The sequence below is a fragment of the Thalassophryne amazonica genome, chromosome 14 (assembly GCF_902500255.1).
Source record: "Thalassophryne amazonica chromosome 14, fThaAma1.1, whole genome shotgun sequence".
NCBI classification, from domain to species: domain Eukaryota; kingdom Metazoa; phylum Chordata; class Actinopteri; order Batrachoidiformes; family Batrachoididae; genus Thalassophryne; species Thalassophryne amazonica.
Window position 1 is genome coordinate 94,554,812 of NC_047116.1, and position 21,569 is coordinate 94,576,380.

General features: G+C 46.1%; 1 protein-coding gene across 1 annotated transcript in view; it reads right to left on the bottom strand.

The window, feature by feature from the left end:
* Positions 1–5,432: 5,432 nt before the first annotated feature.
* Positions 5,433–21,569, bottom strand: part of pms1 (PMS1 homolog 1, mismatch repair system component) — a 61,449-nt gene continuing 45,312 nt past the window's right edge. The window contains exons 15-18 of the mRNA XM_034186093.1: positions 15,891–16,361; positions 15,653–15,783; positions 5,904–6,064; positions 5,433–5,809 (exon numbers count right to left, since the gene is read on the bottom strand). Coding sequence (XP_034041984.1) covers positions 5,609–5,809; positions 5,904–6,064; positions 15,653–15,783; positions 15,891–16,361 — 964 coding nt within the window. The 3' untranslated portion in view covers positions 5,433–5,608. The remainder of the gene's footprint in view (positions 5,810–5,903; positions 6,065–15,652; positions 15,784–15,890; positions 16,362–21,569) is intronic.

Below are 21,569 nucleotides of genomic sequence, written 5' to 3' on the forward strand. Positions count from 1 at the left end.
GAAACCTGATTTGTTTTTTTTTACACCTGTCACATTCATTTGTACCTTAAAACCATAAAAAAGCAACTAAATGGTTTGCCTGCGGTTGGCAGAAAATGATAAACTTACAGCACTGCAGGTTACCACTGGAAAAACAAACGGCTGGATGCAGCAGAGATGTTACTGTTGGACTAAGGTACAATTACTGGATTTGAAAAGCTCGATTAAGACATTATGTGAAGTTTGATGGATGGTGACTGAGCAAGAAAACCTTTTTCTGCATCTGATTAAAAGACTTTATGTTGTCCTCATTTCAGAAAAAATTAGCATCTTTACAGTGAAAGATAAAGATGAAGTTGGTTCAGTATTCAGTCATATGTACTGCACCATTCGAGAGTCGGCACACTAATTAATGAAGTTATTTCCATAAAACATGGTTTAAAAAAGGGTCTGGTTTATCAGAGTCCAGATTCTGATACAGTGGTGGAGCGAGAATAATTACGATGATTTGGGTGATGTTCAACTCCACTATTTGCACACACTGTGTATTTGTGAGACAGAAATGTACACAAAAAACTAAAGACTTAAAATTCAAACATCTTGTGTGTGAAAATAGATCAGCTGTGTGATCTGTGAGACAACAGGCCAACATGAAGTCTTTGCAAACAGGTGGTGCCTGCAGCCAGCCGGCGAGAGCTGAGGTGCTCGATGTGACCGCTTCTAATCACGGTTCCAAAAATAGAGCGGGAAGGCGTGTAAAAATAGTTTGTGTCATTTTAGTTTGGATTTGATGACTTTGTTAAAGTGCTGGCTTATACTGCTGGTCGGAGTGGTGTCGAGTTGCGGTGGCTGCTGAATACGAGCCGAGAAGCAGCAGCTCTGCAAATTATGGCGGTAAGCGGAGAACCGATACTATCGTGATGGCACCGTGTACCAAACGACTGTTCTCGTAATGGAGCCTGGAGGTGACGTTCTACTCGTACATGCATTTGGACGCGGCTCAAGCGCCATGAATCAGCCGCAAAAAAAAAAAAAAAAAAAGCCAAGTGGTTGCATAAAAAGTGTTACTGGAATGAAATGTTCTTGACCTTTGAAGGTGTGTGGTTACATGATCAGTTATTATTCTTCCCCCGTTACTCTAATATGCCTCCTGGTTCCCCTTTGGTCTATGGGGAGCAGTGCTGCATGAGGCCAAAACATTCGTAGTAGTTGTGACAGTAGGAGGTTAAAAAGCCAAAACAATCAGAGGAAAAAAGTCACAAATTTTCTCACCAACATTGTGAGCATTTTCTATTAATGTGTTCACATTAGGGAATTTATTTATTGATATTGTACATTCCCAAATGTTGCAGCATCATACAGTGTAACGTCATCATGCTCGTTTTCCTCTGAAAGTCATGTAACCAAATGAGAAGCACAGTTAACGCTGTGATGTTGCTCTAATGAAGACCATTTTATTGAACTTTGTTGAATTCAAACCACATTCCCTGAAGAAGAAGAGAGCCACTTGCAAGTCGAGAACTGCAGACCAAGCAGCATCAACTCATGTCTGCCAAACTTGCAACAGAGATGCCACTACTGCATCCACCTACGCAGCCACTCGAGGAGATGCAGTTCCCAGCAGTGACATTCTCCTGGTGCAGCCACCGCCCCGAGACGGAAGGCGGCTGCTGCCTGGATGTTTTCGTTTTGTTGTGTGTATGTGTGTGTCTTCTTCTTACTTATAAGGTTTTGAATAATCAGGTCCCATCTTATCTTAGGGACCTCATAGTACCATATCACCCTAATAGAGCGCTTCGCTCTCAGACTGCAGGTTTACTTGTAGTTCCTAGGGTTTGTAAGAGTAGAATGGGAGGCAGGGCCTTCAGCTTTCAGGCTCCTCTCCTGTGGAACCAGCTCCCAATTCAGATCAGGGAGACAGACACCCTCTCTACTTTTAAGACTAAGCTTAAAACTTTCCTTTTTGAAAAAGCTTATAGTTAGGGCTGGATCAGGTGACCCTGAACCATCCCTTAGTTATGCTGCTATAGACGTAGACTGCTGGAGGGTTCCCATGATGCACTGAGTGTTTCTTTCTCTTTTTGCTCTGTATGCACCACTCTGCATTTAATCATTAGTGATTGATCTCTGCTCCCCTCCACAGCATGTCTTTTTCCTGATTCTCTCCCCTCAGCCCCAACCAGTCCCAGCAGAAGACTGCCCCTCCCTGAGCCTGGTTTTGGTGGAGGTTTCTTCCTGTTAAAAGGGAGTTTTTCCTTCCCACTGTCGCCAAGTGCTTGCTCACAGGGGGTCGTTTTGACCGTTGGGGTTTTTCTGTGATTATTGTATGGCTTTTGCCTTACAATATAAAGCGCCTTGGGGCAACTGTTGTGATTTGGCGCTATATAAATAAAATTGATTTGATTTGATAAGGCCTGTCTGAGTGTTGCACCTATTAAGTACCATAAAACCTCTGCACTTAACTTTCAACTGGGTTTTTGTTGCTCTGTGGTATAGTTGTGTTATGGTGAAAGACAATACCAACACACTCCATCTGTGCCCACCGATTTTCCAGACAAACATGGCCATAGGGGAAGGTGAGCACAATTCAGCTTATTATTAACACAACGTGAAAATCATAACTGTGAAGTCAGAAAAGTGCCATCTTGTTCTTGGCAGAGATAATGACCTAAAGACCACGGACCAGGTTTTCTCTTCCCAGAGGGGCCACACTCACAAAGAAAGAAAGAGAACTCTGTGAATCAATAAATATAAAGACCATCATATTCTAACGTAAAAGGCACAAGCTCAGGGTGCTGTAAACATTTGCAAATGATCCTTCCCAGTTTTTGCTGACTAAGGCATAATTTCCATTTTTCAAGACACTATTGAGGGGGCACCATCAATAAAAACTCCACCAGTGTGGCACATGGATAGGTGCATTCAACTCACATAGTTCGCAGGTTGGTTTTAGAAGGATGAAGACCATCACAAGACTGAAAAAATGCAAATCTCTTCCTCAGTCACATGACCTTTGGCCTTCAGTGTACTTGAAAGGACAAATTTAAAGTAAAGTCTGTTTACCTCAAACAGTTTAGTCGAGGAGAACGTAGTTACATGTTGAACAAACACATTAAGGTGTGGGCGTCACACTCAGAGTGCCCATTCTAGAGTTTTCTTAATTACATTTACTCCATCAATTGTAACATCATCATCCGACAATGTGCAACTACACTTTCTCCGGCTACCCCTGCAAAATGAAGACTTCACTCAAACTGGGGTTTGGATACGGAGGCTAATGGTCCTGCCCAGTCTAAAAGGAAGGCAGGGTCCTCGATGGCATTTATCCCCTCCCCAGAGGCACTCGGCAGCAACGCTGGAGCCAACTGTGGACTTGAAGCAGCAGCCATGAAAAACAAGACGTGTGCTGCGGTTTGACCTTTCACTGTCTTAACTATAATATTATCATAAGATGAGTGGTCAGGTTGCACGTCTCTCTCTGGTGGATTTCAGCCTCTACATGAACACGGCTCAGCTGCGGCCTTTTGTGGGTGTATGAATTTCTGACATCACACTGAGCTCAATTTATAGCCAGCGGTATGTCAAGTAGCACAGAACAGACAGAAAAATAGATGTTCTGTGCCACAAAGACAGCGAGTTTCTACACTCACAGTGACAGAAGACAACAGGTTCAGAAGAGAATCTGCAAACGGCGAACAACTGACCTTTTCTGACCTTGAATTCCTGGAGGTATCATTGTCAAGGATTTGATCAATTTTGCATCTGAATTTAAAATGCTAATCTCTTAATGTAACGCAGTCATGGATTGTATCCAACTGTCAATACTTAAAGCTGAGCAGCTGCTACTAATTGGGGGAAAAGAATTATGGGTAATAGCTGGCACGCTGCCGCCCTCTGGCCACCGAATACTCGTTCCATGAGTGCCACAATGACACTTAGGTGTCGTCAGATACTCTCAGTTTTGGAAAGAAATCAAGTGAGGAGAGAGAGATGTCACTGTGCAGATTGTTGTTCATCCATAAATAAATAAAAAAAAGTAAAACTATGCAAAGCAAAATAAATATGTAAATACATGAATTAAAATAAAGAAAAAAAAACCACAACCCAAAAATAATCAATACAACCTAAACAAACAAATAAAACTAGAGATCTGTGAATTCACTCTGCCATAAATGTACAATACAACCCCAGATCAGAAAACGGTACAGAAAACGCAACTCAAGACCCCCTGCAGTGAGACTTCCGTTTTTGAATGAATGAATTAATTTTATTTGGCACACATACTTAACAAAAAAAAAAAAATCTTGTAAAACAAAAAACTCAAACAATTTCATTTCACAGTTTTGTGCAGCTGAAAGGGTGAAGGCAGAAGCAAAAGCTTATAAACACCTGCCCCTTTAACCATTTTATATATATATATATATATATATATATATATATACACACACACACACACACACACGTAAGAACAATGCTCATTGCAGACAATATCAGTGCAAACTGTCCCAACTTTTTCTGAGTTGCACATCAGTGGTGGTAAAACTTTTGTGGTAAAATACCTGAATTAACAAACTGGTCACCCTCTGGATTGAGGATTCTGTTTGTTTTCCATGTAACTGACAAATGTATGTGTGTGTGTGTGTGTGTGTGTGTGTGTGTGTGTAGCCCAGTTATTTCCATTTAAAAACATTGGATCAGAATTGCTTTCTTTTACGTGCACCTTCACAGGAGACACTACTGGTCACTGTCTCATTTATCTATCTTTAATCCCAAAACTGACAAAAACTTATATTTTTTACATATTTTGACAAAAATGCTCATATACGTGGCAGCACAGTGGCTTAGTGGTTAGCACTGTTAGCACTCACAGCGAGAAGGTCATGGGTTCTATTCTCACCTTTGGCCTTTCTGTGTGGAGTTTGCGGGTCCTCCGACTTCCTCCCACATCCAAAGACACGTGGGTTAAGTGGACTGGAAACTTTAAAGTGTCCGTAGGTGTGCGTGTGGGTGTGAATGTGTTTGTTTGTCTGTTTGTGACCCTGTGACAGACTGGCGTCCTGTCCAGAGTGAACCCGCCTCACGCTCTATGACTGCTGGTATAGGCTCCAGCCCCCAGCGACTCTTAACTGGAGTAAGTGGTTGAAGGTGAGTGAGTGAGTGTTCATGTACGTATCGTAGCCTTCGCTGTGCTGTAACCAAACAGCAGAACCAACAGCTCAAGTAAGACTTTTTCCAACAAGAACCTTAATATCTGAATTTCAGCCATATCTCACCTGAAAAGGCGAAATTTAATGTATGATGTGATTAAAAGGTTTTTCCCCCCAACCCACGACATCCACCACGTCCATAGAAACTCTAGAATATGTGCCTGAAAAAGCCATTTTTTTCCCCCGACTGCACTTTATCAGTTTATGACGTGTTTATATAAAAATAAACAATCTGAAGCTCACATCACAAATTTAAATGTTCAATTTAATTTTGACAGGTAGAAAAGCACAAGAAATATTGTGTTTGAGAATGAGAGCAAAATGAAAAATAATTCAGGTCATGGAGTTGGAGGATAATCACCTCCAGAGTGAGTGCTGTTTACACAGAGTGACTGCGACTTGTCAAAGATGTGTCTACTTATTTACGAGTCCAAGGGTACGAGCAGGGCCTTGGCTTCCAGCTCTGTACGTGGGACATCGGATAAATGATGAAGAAACGGCCGACCGTGAGTGCAGTTCTGGCTGCTCTGGCCGAGCTGTTGTTCCATCCGTAGAAGGATTTCTTCCACGTCTTTTCTGGATAAATTCGTAGGCAGCTGGCGAGCCAGCCTGACTGCTTCACCCTACGAGGGAACAGTCAAAGTCCAAGTAATTAATAAATCACACAAAATTATGTTCTGTCATTTCAGATTTGATTTGTAACTTCAAATTCCTCACTTGAAGATAGTTGGTGACTTTGAGTGGCCGGCACTCGTGCACAGTCTTGGCCTTTCTGTGCACGACAGCAGTTAGAACCTCCCTCAGGTCCGCCACGCCAAAGTACGGCACGCAGTCTGCCATTGCTGTCACTTCCAGATGTGTCTCGGCTGAGGTGAGGCCTGGCCAAAACATGCAGAAAACAAGGATTAATATACTCCAGACACTATTACTATCTCCAGGAAAGAATAATAAATAAATACTGCAGTTTACAGCCGGAGTGATGACCAAGTCAAACAAACGAAAGGCCAAATGGAGTGTTAAATGACTAATACAAGCCCCAGAGGACTGGAAGGAAGTTGTCTTGACAGCTGGAAGAATGATAGCTCTTCGTTTCATTAGGAAATACTGCAAATCATGCACAATTCATTTTTCTGATATATTACTTTGGATGTCAAAAGAATTCAGGCGTGTAAAAAAATTAAAATCTGCAGAAATGGTTACATATTATATATTATACCCGTACATACAGTCCATAAAGAATTGAACGCTGACACCAGTTTCATCCTTTTGTCTGTGCCCCACCGTGGTGTACTTGAAACAAGGCAACGTTAAAGGAAATATCCCCCCAAAACAGAACTACATTCTTCAAAGTTATAAATCATCAGTCAGTCTTTAATTATGCAACATTTCAGATTTACAGTACATGAAACTTCATTCAGTAGAGACGTCTAGTCTCTTACTGATGATTTTAAAGCCCCAATTGCTGCCCACATTCCAAAAATTCCCAAATAAACAAAACAGCCTTTTATCAAGAATATAGTCACAGATACAAGCAGCGGAAATGAGATGACTGCCACCAGACTTACACTCCTGGACAGGGCGAGAAACTCAACTATGCGGGAAGGACTCTGAGTAGAGTCGCTGCTTCTTCGCATCAAAAGGAGCCAGTTGAGGTGGTTGGGGCACCTGGTGAGGTCGCCCCCTGGTTGTCTCCCTTAGGAGGTCTTCCAGGCACGTCCAACTGGGAGGAGACCCTGAGGAAGACCCAGGACACGCTGGAGGGATTATATGTCTCAGATGATTTGAGAACGCCTTGGGTTCCCATGACAAAGAGTTACAGGACTTGGCTGAGGACAGGGAAGTAAGGGATGAGTTACTTCGTCTGTTGCCACTGTAACATGGACCCGGATAAATGACAGAAAATGAACAAATTACAAAAAAATGTGGTACTTGGGCCCCAATTGTCCACAACAGAAGTTGCATTAACATATATACACCAGGTTAGCGCCAATTACAAGCGCAATGACACGGGAGCTACTGGGCATGCACACAACGGTACTGTGTGCAGTCTATGCACACAGTCTAAGCTGAAATGCACATCTTCAAGCAAAACCAATTTTATTCAAGATATACAACTGAAATAAAAATCAATGCTGTCTGGAAATTCAAGCAAAAGAAGCATATTACCGCTCATCACAGATTAGCTCCGATAATTCACTTTTGTCGATCACAATGTGTCAAAACATCCCAATTTTTTTGTTTTGGGATCGTTTTCAAAAATATTCTGCAACACCACTATTAACACAGATTACACATTATAGTTTGCCCTGATTGAGTATCCAGCTAGTTCCTGAGGCACTAAAGTAAACAATCAGGTGGTGGAAATCGGCAATGGGAGACCTGCTTTATTCAAAGGCAATAACTTTCTTAAACCCTGCTCAAGACTTGTATCTGATTGAGATACCTGCCATATCTGATGTTGTTCTGGTTCAGCAGTCTACACGGTATCTTATGCTAGAGGATCCAGATGAATGGAGTAGCGATGGGACAACTAGTTGTAATAGTCAACATCAATCAATCAATCAACATTTATTTATAAAGCACCTTACAGCAACAACTGGTGTCCAAAGTGCTTAACATTAAAAACACAAATTCACAAAAATAAAACACATATAGAATAAAATTTTAAAACAACACATAAAAAAGAACATAAAAATAACAGAACATGCCACCTCCCCACTAAGTGTTAAAAACTTGTTTAAATAAATAAGTATTTAACTTAGATTTAAAAAGTGCTAGGTCAGGAATAGTACGTAACTCAAGAGGTAGCTCATTCCACAGTCTGGGGCCAGCTACCGCGAAAGCATGATCACCCCAGCATTTATACACAATAAATGTCCAGCTCTCCACAAGTTCTTTTATACTCACTCGACTGGTAAGCACTGAAAGCTGAGATAGACATGTCCCAACTTGTCCTCTAACACTCCGAAACGGAGGTGTTCCTTTGTCTCGCTTCATCAGTGAATCGGTCGTGACGTGCGAAGCCTCCGCGCGGCTTTCCGTGACAAAATCTCTTGTTAAAAGTGAAATCTGCCGGAAAATGGCTGATGTCCGGGTCTTGTGATAACCAGAGAAAGAGCACACGATGGTCTCGTATCCACAGAGCCATCAGCTTAGAAATGATCCAGTGGTTTGTGCCGCATCGTCGCAGCTCGCAGCGCGGCGCACCGACCGTCCTTAAAGGGGTCCTTATACCTGTAGTTAAAGTCCTTATTCTCTGTGAAGCCCATAAAATTTTCACTGAAAGCCAGATAAATTTTTCGACCAGGTTTATCCGGGTGCCGGGCGTAGAAGTCGGCCAGGAGGGCCGGGTCCAGGATGAAGCTCCTTTTCACCCAGGAGCGTTCCTCTGGACCATACCCCTCCCAGTCCACCAGATACTGGAAGCCCCGACCCTTGCTACGGACGTCCAGAAGCCAACGCACGGTCCACGCCGGCTCCCCGTCGATGATCCGGGCAGGAGGCGGTGCAGGTCCAGGGGTGCAGAGCGGTGAGGTGTGGTATGGTTTGATCCGGGACACGTGGAAAACAGGATGGATCCGCAGTGAAGCTGGCAGCCGTAGCTTCACTGCAGCCGGGCTGAGGACCTTGGTGATGGGAAAGGGTCCGATATATCTGTCTTTCAGTTTCCGTGATTCCACTTGAAGGGGGATGTCCTTTGTCGATAACCATACCTCCTGCCCAGGCTGGTATGCAGGGGCCGGGGAACGCCGGCGGTCTGCATGGGCCTTGGCCCTCATCCGGGCCTTCAACAGGGCAGAACGGGCGGTCCGCCACACCCGGCGGCACCTCCTGAGGTGGGCCTGGACCGAGGGCACACCGACCTCACCCTCCACAAGCGGGAACAATGGGGGCTGGCACCCCAAACACACCTCGAACGGGGAGAGGTCGGTGGCAGATGACACTTGGCTGTTGTGGGCGTACTCGATCCAAGCCAGATGGGTGCTCCAGGCCGTCGGGTGCGCGGAGGTAACGCAACGGAGGGCCTGCTCCAACTCCTGGTTGGCCCGCTCTGCCTGTCCGTTCGTCTGGGGGTGATACCCGGACGAGAGACTCACGGTGGCCCCCAGTTCCTTGCAAAAACTCCTCCAGACCTGAGAGGAGAACTGAGGGCCACGGTCTGAGACGATGTCCGCTGGTATCCCATGCAGACGCACGACGTGGTGGAACAGGAAGTCTGCTGTCTCCTGGGCCGTAGGGAGCTTCGGAGGGCCGCCTTGGAGAACCGGTCCACTATCGTCAAGATGGTGGTGTGGCCCTGGGACGGCGGGAGGCCCGTGACAAAGTCCAGGCCGATGTGGGACCAGGGGCGATGAGGCACCGGTAGGCGTCGGAGGAGTCCTGAGGTCCTCTTGTGGTCCGCCTTAACCCTGGCGCAGGTGGTGCAGGCCTGGACGTAGTCCCGGACGTCGGCTTCCATAGACGCCCACCAGAAGCGCTGCTGGACTACCGCCATGGTCCTGCGCACTCCAGGATGACAGGAGAGTTTGGTCCCATGGCAGAAGTCCAAAACTGCAGCTCTGGCCTCTGGTGGGACGTACAGCTTGTTCTTCGGGCCGGTCCCCGGGTCCGGGTTCCGTGCCAGGGCCTCCCGGACGGTCTTCTCCACATCCCAGGTGAGGGTGGCCACGACAGTGGACTCGGGGATGATGGTTTCTGGGGGGTCTGACAGCTCGGCCCTGGCTTCCTCTTCATGCACCCGGGACAGTGCATCCGACCGTTGGTTCTTGGTCCCAGGGCGGTACGTAATCTGGAAGTCAAAGCGCCCGAAGAACAGTGACCAGCGGGCTTGCCTGGGGTTCAACCGCTTGGCAGTCCGGATGTACTCCAGGTTCCGATGGTCCGTGAAAACCGTGAAGGGCACCGTCGCTCCCTCCAACAGGTGTCTCCACTCTTCAAGAGCCTCTTTCACCGCCAAGAGTTCCCGATTGCCGACGTCATAATTCCTCTCAGCCGGGGTCAACCTGCGGGAAAAATAGGCACAAGGGTGGAGGACCTTATCGGACTCCCCGCTCTGGGACAGCACGGCTCCTATCCCTGAGTCAGAGGCATCCACTCCCATTGTGAACTGGCGAGTAGGATCGGGCTGCACCAGAACTGGCGCAGTCGAGAACCGGCGTTTCAACTCCCTAAACGCGGCTTCGCACCGATCCGACCAGGTGAAGGGGACTTTAGTGGAGGTCAGGGCTGTCAGGGGGCTAACTACCTGACTGTAGCCCTTAATGAACCTCCTGTAGAAATTTGCAAAGCCGAGGAACTGTTGCAGTTTCCTACGGCTTGTTGGGTGGGGCCAGTCTCTCACCGCCGCAACCTTGGCCGGATCAGGGGCGACGGAGTTGGAGGAGATTATGAACCCCAGGAAGGACAAAGAAGTGCGGTGGAACTCGCACTTCTCGCCCTTCACAAACAGCCGGTTCTCCAACAACCGCTGTAGGACCTGACGTACATGCTTGACATGAGTCTCAGGGTCCGGAGAAAAGATGAGGATGTCGTCTAGATACACGAAGACAAACCGGTGCAGGAAGTCCCGCAAGACGTCATTAACCAAAGCTTGGAACGTCGCAGGGGCGTTTGTGAGGCCGAACGGCATGACCAGGTACTCAAAGTGACCTAAGGGGGTGTTAAATGCCGTCTTCCACTCGTCTCCCTTCCGGATCTGAACCAGGTGGTACGCATTCCTAAGATCGAGTTTGGTGAATACTTGGGCTCCATGCAGGGACGTGAACACCGAATCCAACAGAGTTAACGGGTATCGGTTGCGAACCGTAATGTCGTTCAGCCCTCTGTAATCGATGCATGGACGGAGTCCGCCATCCTTTTTACCCACAAAAAAGAAACCAGCACCCATCGGGGAGGTGGAGTTCCGGATCAACCCGGCAGCTAACGAGTCCCGGATGTAGGTCTCCATTGATTCGCGTTCCGGACGTGAGAGGTTGTACAGCCTGCTGGACGGGTACTCAGCGCCCGGAATCAAATCGATGGCACAATCGTACGGTCGGTGCGGGGGAAGGGCGAGTGCCAGATCTTTGCTGAAGACGTCAGCAAGATCGTGGTACTCACATGGCACCGCCGTCAGATTGGGCGGGACTTTGACCTCCTCCTTAGCTATCTCACCGGGTGGAACCGAGGATCCTAAACACTCCCGGTGGCAGGTTTCGCTCCACTGTGTCACAACCCCAGACGGCCAATCAATCCGGGGATTGTGTTTCAACACCCACGGAAAACCCAAAATCACTCGGGAGGTAGAAGGTGTTACAAAAAACACTATCTCCTCCCTGTGATTCCCAGACACCACCAAAGTCACTGGCTGTGTCTGGTGTGTGATTAATGGAAGAAGAGTGCCATCTAGTGCTCGTACCTTCACAGGGGAAGGCAGAGCCACCAGAGGGAGCCCTACTTCCTTTGCCCATCTGCTGTCCAACAGATTCCCTTCTGACCCTGTGTCTATAAGTGCTGGGGCGTGAAGGGTTAAATCCTCACAAAGGATTGTGACTGGGATTCTTGCTGATTTTCGGGGTTCCCCCGCGTGCGTGTTATGGCCCACCCTTAGCCCAGTTTCTAAGGACGGACGTTGTAGTTTGACCGTTTGGGACAGTTCCTCTGTATGTGACTTTTAGACCCACAGAAAAAACACTCCCCGCGGGCCTGCTTCCCTTGTCTGTCCTTTGATTTCATTTTGGCCCTGCTCGTGTCCATAGCTTCGTCAGCAGGGGGAGCTGTAGCCACACGGGGCCCTCTGGCTGTGGAGCGTGGGGACGACGGCACCCTTTCGGACCCAGAAGGAAGAGGGACGGCCCGTGCCCGGTCACGCCCCCCGCCCTGCTCCCGACGGTGTTCCTCTAACCGGTTGTCTAAGCGTATAACCAGGTCGACAAGCCCATCAAAATCCCGCGGTTCCTCCTTAGCCAGCAGGTGCTCCTTCAGGACCGGAGACAGCCCGTTTATGAAGGCGGCGCGGAGTGCAACGGTATTCCAGCCGGACCTTGCAGCCGCGATGCGGAAGTCGACTGCATACTCGACTGCACTCCGGCGGCCCTGTCGCATTGACAGTAGCACGCTCGAAGCGGTCTCGCCTCTGTTGGGATGATCAAAAACCTGTTTGAACTCCCTTACAAACCCAGCGTATGACGTTAGGAGCTGTGAGTTCTGCTCCCAGAGCGCCACAGCCCAGGCGCGTGCCTCTCCTCGAAGCAAATTGATGACATAAGCCACCCGGCTAGCATCTGACGCGTACATGACGGGACGCTGTGCAAAGACGAGCGAGCACTGCATCAGGAAGTCCGCGCACGTCTCAACACAACCTCCGTACAGCTCCGGAGGGCTTATGTATGCTTCAGGGAATGGTGGGGGGGTCGTTGAACGACCAGTGGAACGTTTGTGTCTGACAAAGGACCAGCAGGAGGAGGTGCTGCAGCAGCGCCTTGATCGCGCGCCTCCACCCTGGCGGTGAGAGCCTCCATCCTCCGATTGAGGATAACATTCTGCTCGGTGACCAGATCCACCCGAGCAGTGAAAGCGGTCAGTATTTGCTGCAGCTCCCCTAACACGCCTCCTGCTGGTGCCTGTGCACCTTGCTCTTCCATTGGCCGTTCAGGCTCGAGTTGACGCCCCTTGGGATCCATGACGCTGGCCGAGAAATCCTGTTGGGGAAGTGTCGTGACACGGACCCACAACAGGGGGCGTTAATGAAGGGACAATGGAATAGCCAAAAAGTAACAATTTAATGTTGTGAAGGTGCACAACGTAATACAGACAGATACAAATATGTGTTATATCAATCCGACAAAAAGGTGACGTGTGGCAGGCTCGAAGATAGGAGACGTCCGGTGAGAGAAAAGCCGGAACCCACACAAGCCTCACCACCAACGGACCTGAAGAACACCGGAGCCGCCAAGCCCTGCACCCCAGGTGGCCGCTGTCTTCAGCAGTCAGACCCGGTACTGCTGGTAGAAAACAGAAACAGTTCTGGATGAGTGTGAGTTCGCACACTGAGTAATCCCACAGTCTGTGTTCAGTAAGGAGGGAGAACCTCCACCTCCAATCACACACTCGTGCAGCTCCTGTCTAACCACTTATCTGGTTGGAGTGTGAAGCGAAGCCGTCGCTGATCACACCAAACGCCAATCCCACAGATAAGGCAACTCCACAGGAAAACGGCTGCAAAGAAGTTCAGACTATTAGTCAGTGTTTTCAGTTTAGCAGAGAAAATTACCTGTATGGTAGAAGATTTCTCGGCGAGGAGGTGGAGTTGCAGTCCGGTCTTTATAGTGGTGGTGATGGGTGACAGCTGGTGTTGATAGATGACAGCTGTCACCTCCAGCGGCTCCAACGCCCTCTCATGCTTGGAGCCCGCACTCCAAGCAGGGCGCCATCTGGTGGTGGTGGGCCAGCAGTACCTCCTCTTCAGCGGCCCACACAACAACAGCTTTGCCAAAAATTTGGGGAAAATTTATAGTACATACAGCTACTTTCAACAGCTTTACAAAGTCCTGTGAAATTCTGCATCGACGCCACCTTGGACAGCACAACCTTAAGTCCCATGCACACCCACTGAGGCTGGCAGTTCCAAATGAAAATTCCTAGAATTTCCTAAAGGGCAACCATTCTCATCACCTGCACACTGGGGTACAAACCCACTGTGAGACCACACTGTCCGGCACAGTGCCAGTGTCAACTGAGGTAAAGCTGGGCTATTTCAGCAACAAAAACATCCAGCATTCAGATGACCTTGCATAACCTTTGCAAGCAGACAAAGCAATAATGTCACAAATGCAACAAAGAAGAAAAAGTAATGAAGATAATGGGCAAAAACAAGTTTAACTGTTAACTAGTTATTCTGGTTGTTTGTACCACTGGCTGTTTAATTCATTCATAGCGGTCTACATACTTAAACTGCTCTGATGTATATTTATCAGTCTGTTTGTAGCAGCTGGTTGGTTAATTACAGTAGTGTTCAGAATAATAGTAGTGCTATGTGACTAAAAAGATTAATCCAGGTTTTGAGTATATTTCTTATTGTTACATGGGAAACAAGGTACCAGTAGATTCAGTAGATTCTCACAAATCCAACAAGACCAAGCATTCATGATATGCACACTCTTAAGGCTATGAAATTGGGCTGTTAGTAAAAAAACAAAAAGCAGAAAAGGGGGTGTTCACAATAATAGTAGTGTGGCATTCAGTCAGTGAGTTTGTCAATTTTGTGGAACAAACAGGTGTGAATCAGGTGTCCACTATGTAAGGATGAAGCCAGCACCTGTTGAACATGCTTTTCTCTCTGAAAGCCTGAGGAAAATGCCAAAGAACACATCAACTGGCCTAAAGAGAAATAGAGGAATATTTTGTGGACTGATGAGTAAAATTGTTCTTTTTGGGTTCAAGGGCCGCAGACAGTTTGTGAGACGACCCCCAAACTCTGAATTCAAGCCACAGTTCACAGTGAAGACAGTGAAGCATGGTGGTGCAAGCATCATGATATGGACATGTTTCTCCTACTATGGTGTTGGGCCTATATATCGCATACCAGGTATCATGGATCAGTCTGGAGATGTCAAAATACTTGAAGAGGTCATGTTGCCTTATGCTGAAGAGGACATGCCCTTGAAATGGGTGTTTCAACAAGACAATGACCCCAAGCACACTAGTAAACCAGCAAAATCTTGGTTCCAAACCAACAAAATTAATGCCTCGCAGATGTGAAGAAATCATGAAAAACTGTGGTTATACAACTAAATACTAGTTTAGTGATTCACAGGATTGCTAAAAAAGCAGTTTGAACATAATCGTTTTGAGTTTGTAGCGTCAACAGCAGATGCTACTATTATTGTGAACACCCCCTTTTCTACTTTTTTTTTACTAATAGCCCAATTTCATAGCCTTAAGAGTGTGCATATCATGAATGCTTGGTCTTGTTGGATTTGTGAGAATCTACTGAATCTACTGGTACCTTGTTTCCATGTAACAATCCGAAATATACTCAAAACCTGGATTAATCTTTTTAGTCACATAGCACTACGATTATTCTGAACACTACTGTATGTCTTCTAGGTATGGTGGATGTGTTTTCAGTTATACATTTGATTGTCAGTAGAATTGAAACCAGTGAATCGATCTTCATGCAACATGGAAAAGTAACCACCAACTATTTGGGTGGATTCAAATAAAAAAAATGGTGTGTAAATTGTCAAAGCTTCCCAAGAGCATGATGATAAATATAACAGATTATGAAGATATTGTGTTTGACTACATCATTATTTATGGAGAAGTTTGGTTATTATGTAAATGAAGATTATTGTCTTCATGGAACTATGGAAGCTGCCACACGTTAACATTTTAATGGGCAAGCAAAGGCTCAACCAATCCCAAGCTCTTTGGACGACTTTATAATAAGGGGTTGTTGTCAAAAATTGGACTTCTCATTAATTTACCTGGAGTGAATCTGATTTTAAACCCATTTGCCACAAGTCTGGGATCAGAGAAGATGGTACCTCCGTCCAGCTCAGGAGACTGCTTCTCCATGGTGCACAAAGCCTGAGTATACTCAGCTCCCCCTAGAGTCCTTAAAGAATGAGAAACAATCATGTTTAACTGCGTCTTGGTCAGCTCAGTCAGATCAAGATACATTTCAGAACTGTACACACAGATGAGAGACGAGTGATACGTTACCCATCTGTTAACGGTATCGGGTTCTGCAGGCACACTGCTGGAAGTATATTGTTCTCCAGAAGTCTCTTAAACAGCAAGGCTTCCTCCACCCGAAATGGATTTAACAACATGAGCTTTTGACCACATAAAATGACCCAGGCGCTCTGAGAGGCCAGTCGGTTTACAAGACGGGGGCCCCGCGGCACTGAGCCGTTCTGCTGCGACAGCCGCTGAAGCCGCAGCCGAAGGGCAGCCATGCTGCAGAGGAGGGGCTGTGAGGATTTAGATGAAGGGGTCCTCATCTTTTTGGGGGGCTGTGCAGAGAAGAGCTCATCTAGCAGCTGCTGGTTGGAGAGCGGGGCCTTGCGTTTTTGGCCCATCAGATTGGTCCTTGTAGTGTTTGCACTTTGCTTCTTCTGTGGCTCTTCGGCAGAGACCACTTTGGTTCGGTGGTCGTGGGTCTCCATGTGTTTTTTTGCCTTTTCCTCGTACCTGCACAGTTACAAACACGGGGATTTAATTAACTTTATTTGTGATTAAAGCTTTTCCACAGAGATGTCAACCTTTCTGACATAAGTTCCCCATAATGTATCTTCATTGCTTATTAAAGGACTCTGTGAACCCTGACGCTCACCAGGTGCATGCTGGGATTCAGAGCGCCACACAACTGTTGACGGGACAAATAAAAGAAAATGGAGTAATGAAACAGAAAGGAAAATAAATTGTGACAGGCCCGTTGATTCTTCATCCAAGGAGACCATGTTAATGTGAACACAAAAATAATTTCAGATCTCCTGTATTAATGTAGATCAGCACGTACAGCAGGTAGCTCAGTGGGAAAAGGGGCTGGTGTGCCATTTTTTAGACCTGGGTGTGATTCCCGGCCACACGGCCTGTCTGTGTCCTTGGACGAGCCATTTGGTCTGCAGTGTCTCAGTCCACCCAGCTGTTTATGGGTCGCAGTCTTGGTTTGGGAAGGAACCTGCATCAAACTGGTGTCCTGTCCAGATGGAGTCATAGTGGAGCAGATAACAGAAATTTTACATCGTGCAAATGCTGGTACAAGCACCAAATGTGGTATGACGATTCCCAAGATAGTACTTAACAAATTTGGTCAATTGGCCACTTGAAAATCCAAGACGGTGGCCAAAATTACCTACAGAAAAATTACTTTTTGCACTGAAATGCTCCTATCACAACGGACCTCTTTTACAGCATCAGTGAAATCCAATCCCCCCATCAAAATGCATAGAACACTGTCATCTACTGGATGGGAGTGTGAATAGCAACCAGTGTGTGATCGTTGGTCGTTATTCATGGAGCTGAATCACACTTCACAAACAGAATCAGGTCACAGCCTGATGAAGCCAACAGAATCACATCATCTGCAAAAAGCAGAGCTGTAACTCTGTGGTCACCAAACTGGACACTCTTCGGTCCCTGACTCCACCCTGAAATCCCGTCCATGCACATTACAAAGCCAGGACTGATGACAAGGGGCAGCCTTGGCAGATTCCAACTCCCACCCAAAACAGGTCTGATGTTACGCCAGGAATGCAGACCCAGCTCCTACTTTGGTCATATAGAGACCGGATCGCATGTTGCAGCGCATCCGATATCCCACACTCCTGCAGCACCCCCAACAGGATACCCCAATGAACCCGGTCATACGCTTTTTCCATGAACACAAAACACATGTAGACTAGTTGGTCATATTCCCAAGACCCCTCCAATATCTTTGTGAAGGTAAAGAGCTGGTCCACTGCTCCAAGATCAGGACCGAACCCGCATTGCTCCTCCTGGAATTGAGGTTCAGCTAATGGTCTAAGTCTCCTCTCTAGTACCCTGGCATAGACTTTCCCAGGAAGGCTGAGAAGTGTAATCCCTCTGTAACTGGAACACACTCTCTGGTCCTCCTTTTTAAAGATCCCTGCATCATCACCTTATTGTGGTGGAGGGCTTTGGGTGCTCCAGTGATCCTGGGCACTATGTTGTCTGGAGCATTAGCGCCTGGTAGGGCCACCATGGGCAAATTGGTCGCAGGTGAGGAGACAGAGTGATTTTTATGACCCTGTAAGGTGGACACAAGTAGGGATGGAGCCACCTTGCCACCCACAGGGATACTGGAGCCTCTTTCTGGTGTTAGGCCTGGAGGGGGGAGCTGGCAGGCGAGCACCTGGTGGCCAGGTCTACGACCACGGGACTCTGTCGGGCTCAGCCCAAAGAAAGAACACGGTGTCTTCTCCATGTGGGCTCACCACTGCATGGAGTCTGCAGATGGTCTAGTGTGCTGTTCTCTTGGCAGTGGACGGACTGACACTCAGTTATGCATCTGAACAATATCTGTAAATGGGAGCATCTTTTGTAGTCTGTCTGACAGCATCCAACCTGACTAAGCATGCATGAATGCATGATCAGAACAACTTTCTTTATGGATCATATGCTGGTAGACTTAATGAGATGGGAAAGGTTATGTCTACAATCATCAGTCATCAACATCCCAGAACTCATAAAATACAACCAAAAGTATTCAGGAAGGAACATTTTCATTATCCAGTGTAGTTTATGTGTGTGTGATTTTCCATGCACTTGCAATTTGGGATGCAGATTGATTTATAAAGACAAACCCTGACTCAAAATATATACTGTAAGAGGGTTTACGCTTGTCTAAGAATATCGGTTAATGTGCTTGAAATATTTGCTTGAACTATTTCAAACAAATTATTAGTATTATTAATTTATTTTTTTATAAGGGGGCTATTCACACTATGACTATGTTTTAGGTAAATTATGTTTTGAGGATTCTCTATAAATTGCTTAAACAATTCTCTGGGGTCCAGACTTGAATGATGATATAATTTTATGCCATGAGGAGACATTTCTGCATATTCAGCAACAAACAAATCACAAGGGACTGTGTTCACCTGTAGTTATGTTACCCTTACATTTTGAGACAAAAGCTACATTAACCATACATGAATGCGAGTGATGGTCTGCAATCTGTTTCTGGCAATATTGTGGCACCACCATATGGTGCTGTAACTAGCAAGTCATGTTTCCATTGATCTTCCTGTGTTCACATTTCAGTACCGAATTCATTGACTACCTTTGTGAACTTGTATAAAATATGCTTCCTAGATGAGGTTTTTCTACTTAAGAGCATCAGTGAACAAAGCCAAGTATTTGCTGCATCTTATTTCAGGTTTAAGACAGCAGTGACCATCAGGCGTCCAAGCAGATGTCTTTTTCCACACCCTATTCATATCTTATGCATAGACCCAACTAGTGTTTCTTCCCATTTTCCAACTTTGCAGTTACCTTAACTTAGTACACCGCGATCGAGTATAATTGGGCTGAAGTGTTTTCAGCGCAATAGAATGATGTTTGCTGAGTGGTTTAGTAGTCAACAGACTGGAGGACAACATAGTTGATAAATGACAATATTTACAAAAATACCTTTTAGATAAGGTTCTCATACTATTCAAAAAGCTAATGTCCTGTGAGTCCTGTTTCCCCCCAAAAATATACATTTTTAAATACTTGGTTTTATGTGTATAATCATTAAACCAACTGCACATCTTGAGTATAAATGATGTACCATGGATAAACTAAAGCAGCACACATAGGAGTGCACATAACACTGCCAGGGCACATCGAGCTACCAGATGTGGATCACTAACCAGAGTAAATTTCAATTGTGCACATGGGGTGTACATTCCTTCCAATTCTTTATTTATCTATTTATTTAAGTCTGAGAAAAATGACATAAAATGATTTATCTGCTGCTTCCTTCTGGGCAGAAATCCAAGACCATTACCAAAATTTCATCAGCCCTTCCAGTTATGAAAACCAATAGTTTCCAAAAACATTTCAAAATCAATTTAATTATTTGAAAATCTATTTCATTATTTAGATAATCCTACTAACTAAAAGGCAAATCAAAGCAGGAATAGAACCTGCTTGGATCACTGGTTCTTCTTCTAAGGTGTCCACATACTGACACGTTTAATATCATCCTGTGCAATTATCAAGTCATCCAAAGGACAACTGGACTCAGTCAGTTTGCAGCATTTCTTTAAGTAATTGAATAAAAACGACTGCGTATTCAGCTCTAAATTATGGGTTCTGATGGAAACAAGTGAGAGCCCATGAGCCTGCTATTTTTTGGGCATGTTGGCAACTTTAACATAAAAAACAAAACAAACATACATCAAGTTGCTTGCGAGACTTTGTTGTTAATCGCAGGGTCCCGGTGGCCACTAGAGGCTACTGTTGCTTGCGTCACTTTGGTGTTTGTACTCTATAAAGACGCAAGATAAATTACACTTCTTAATAAACATCTATCCAGCCATCCATTTTCTTCCGCTTTATCCGGAGTCGGGTCGCGGGGGCAGCAGCTCAAGCAAAGCCGCCCAGACCTCCCGATCCACCCCCCCCCCCCACCCCCAGCTCCTCCGGGGGAACCCCAAGGCATTCCCAAACCAACCGAGAGACGTAGTCCCTCCAGCGTGTCCTGGGTCTTCCCCGGGGCCTCCTCCCAATGGGACGTGCCCGGAACATCTCTCCAGCGAGGCGTCCAGGGGGCATCCGGAAAAGATGCCCGAGCCACCTCAGCTGGCTCCTTTCGATGTGGAGGAGCAGCGGCTCGACTCCGAGCTCCTCCCAAGTGACCGAGCTCTTCACCCTATCTCTAAGGGAGCGCCCAGACACCCTGCGGAGGAAACTCATCTCGGCTGCTTGTACTCGCGATCTCGTTCTTTCGGTTATGAGCCAAATCTCATGACCATAGGTGAGGGTCGGAATGTAGATTGATCGGTAAATCGAGAGCTTTGCCCCCCCTACTCAGCTCTTTCTTCACCACGACGGTCTGATACAGCGACCGCATCACTGCAGATGCTGCACCGATCCGTCTGTCGATCTCACGCAATTCTGTGCATAAAGATAATGTCCATAAATTACACTTCTTAATAAACAGTCTGAAGTAATTATTTTTGTTGCGGTCAGCTATCGTTATGGTGTTATGGTGAGGGAGAAGGCTGTGGTCAGGGATAGTTAAAGTTTCACAACCGTTTCACATCTATTTTTGCGTATGTGTAGATCATCACGTGTCTTGGTGCAGGAGTTGAGCTGCACGTTCCACATCCCACACAGCAGTGAAATGTCAACAGCGCTGTTACGTGAACACCGTCAGATGAGACATGCCTGCCCTGACAGAGGTAATAACGCTGTTCAATCCATCTTTCATTAATGTCAATCCTTTGACTGTGAGGGAAGCAAAGGTCAAACACCAAATGCTCATTACCTCCATCTGTTCTGGGCCAATTCTGCAGCTGACGAGCCAACTATGTGTCACTCCTCATACCACTTATTAAATAAGTGTTGGGGAGATTTTATATTGCCAAAGGAATGGGGCTGATCCTGAAAATAGGGCATTTATCTAACAACATTATATTAAAAAACTAAAACCTTGGCCACCCACAGCTGCATTCTGTCATTCACCTCTTAGAACACAAGATAACTACCACAATACCACTTAAACTAAGGAGATCATCATACATTGTATTGGTTTGTTGATTATATTAAAAGTCCCCAGCCTATCATAATTAAAATAAATAAATAAACAAATAAGTAAATTGCTCATGAGGTCAGGGACACAACTATAAGTCCATTTTTGACTGTCAGTGCATCTTATTTTGGCCA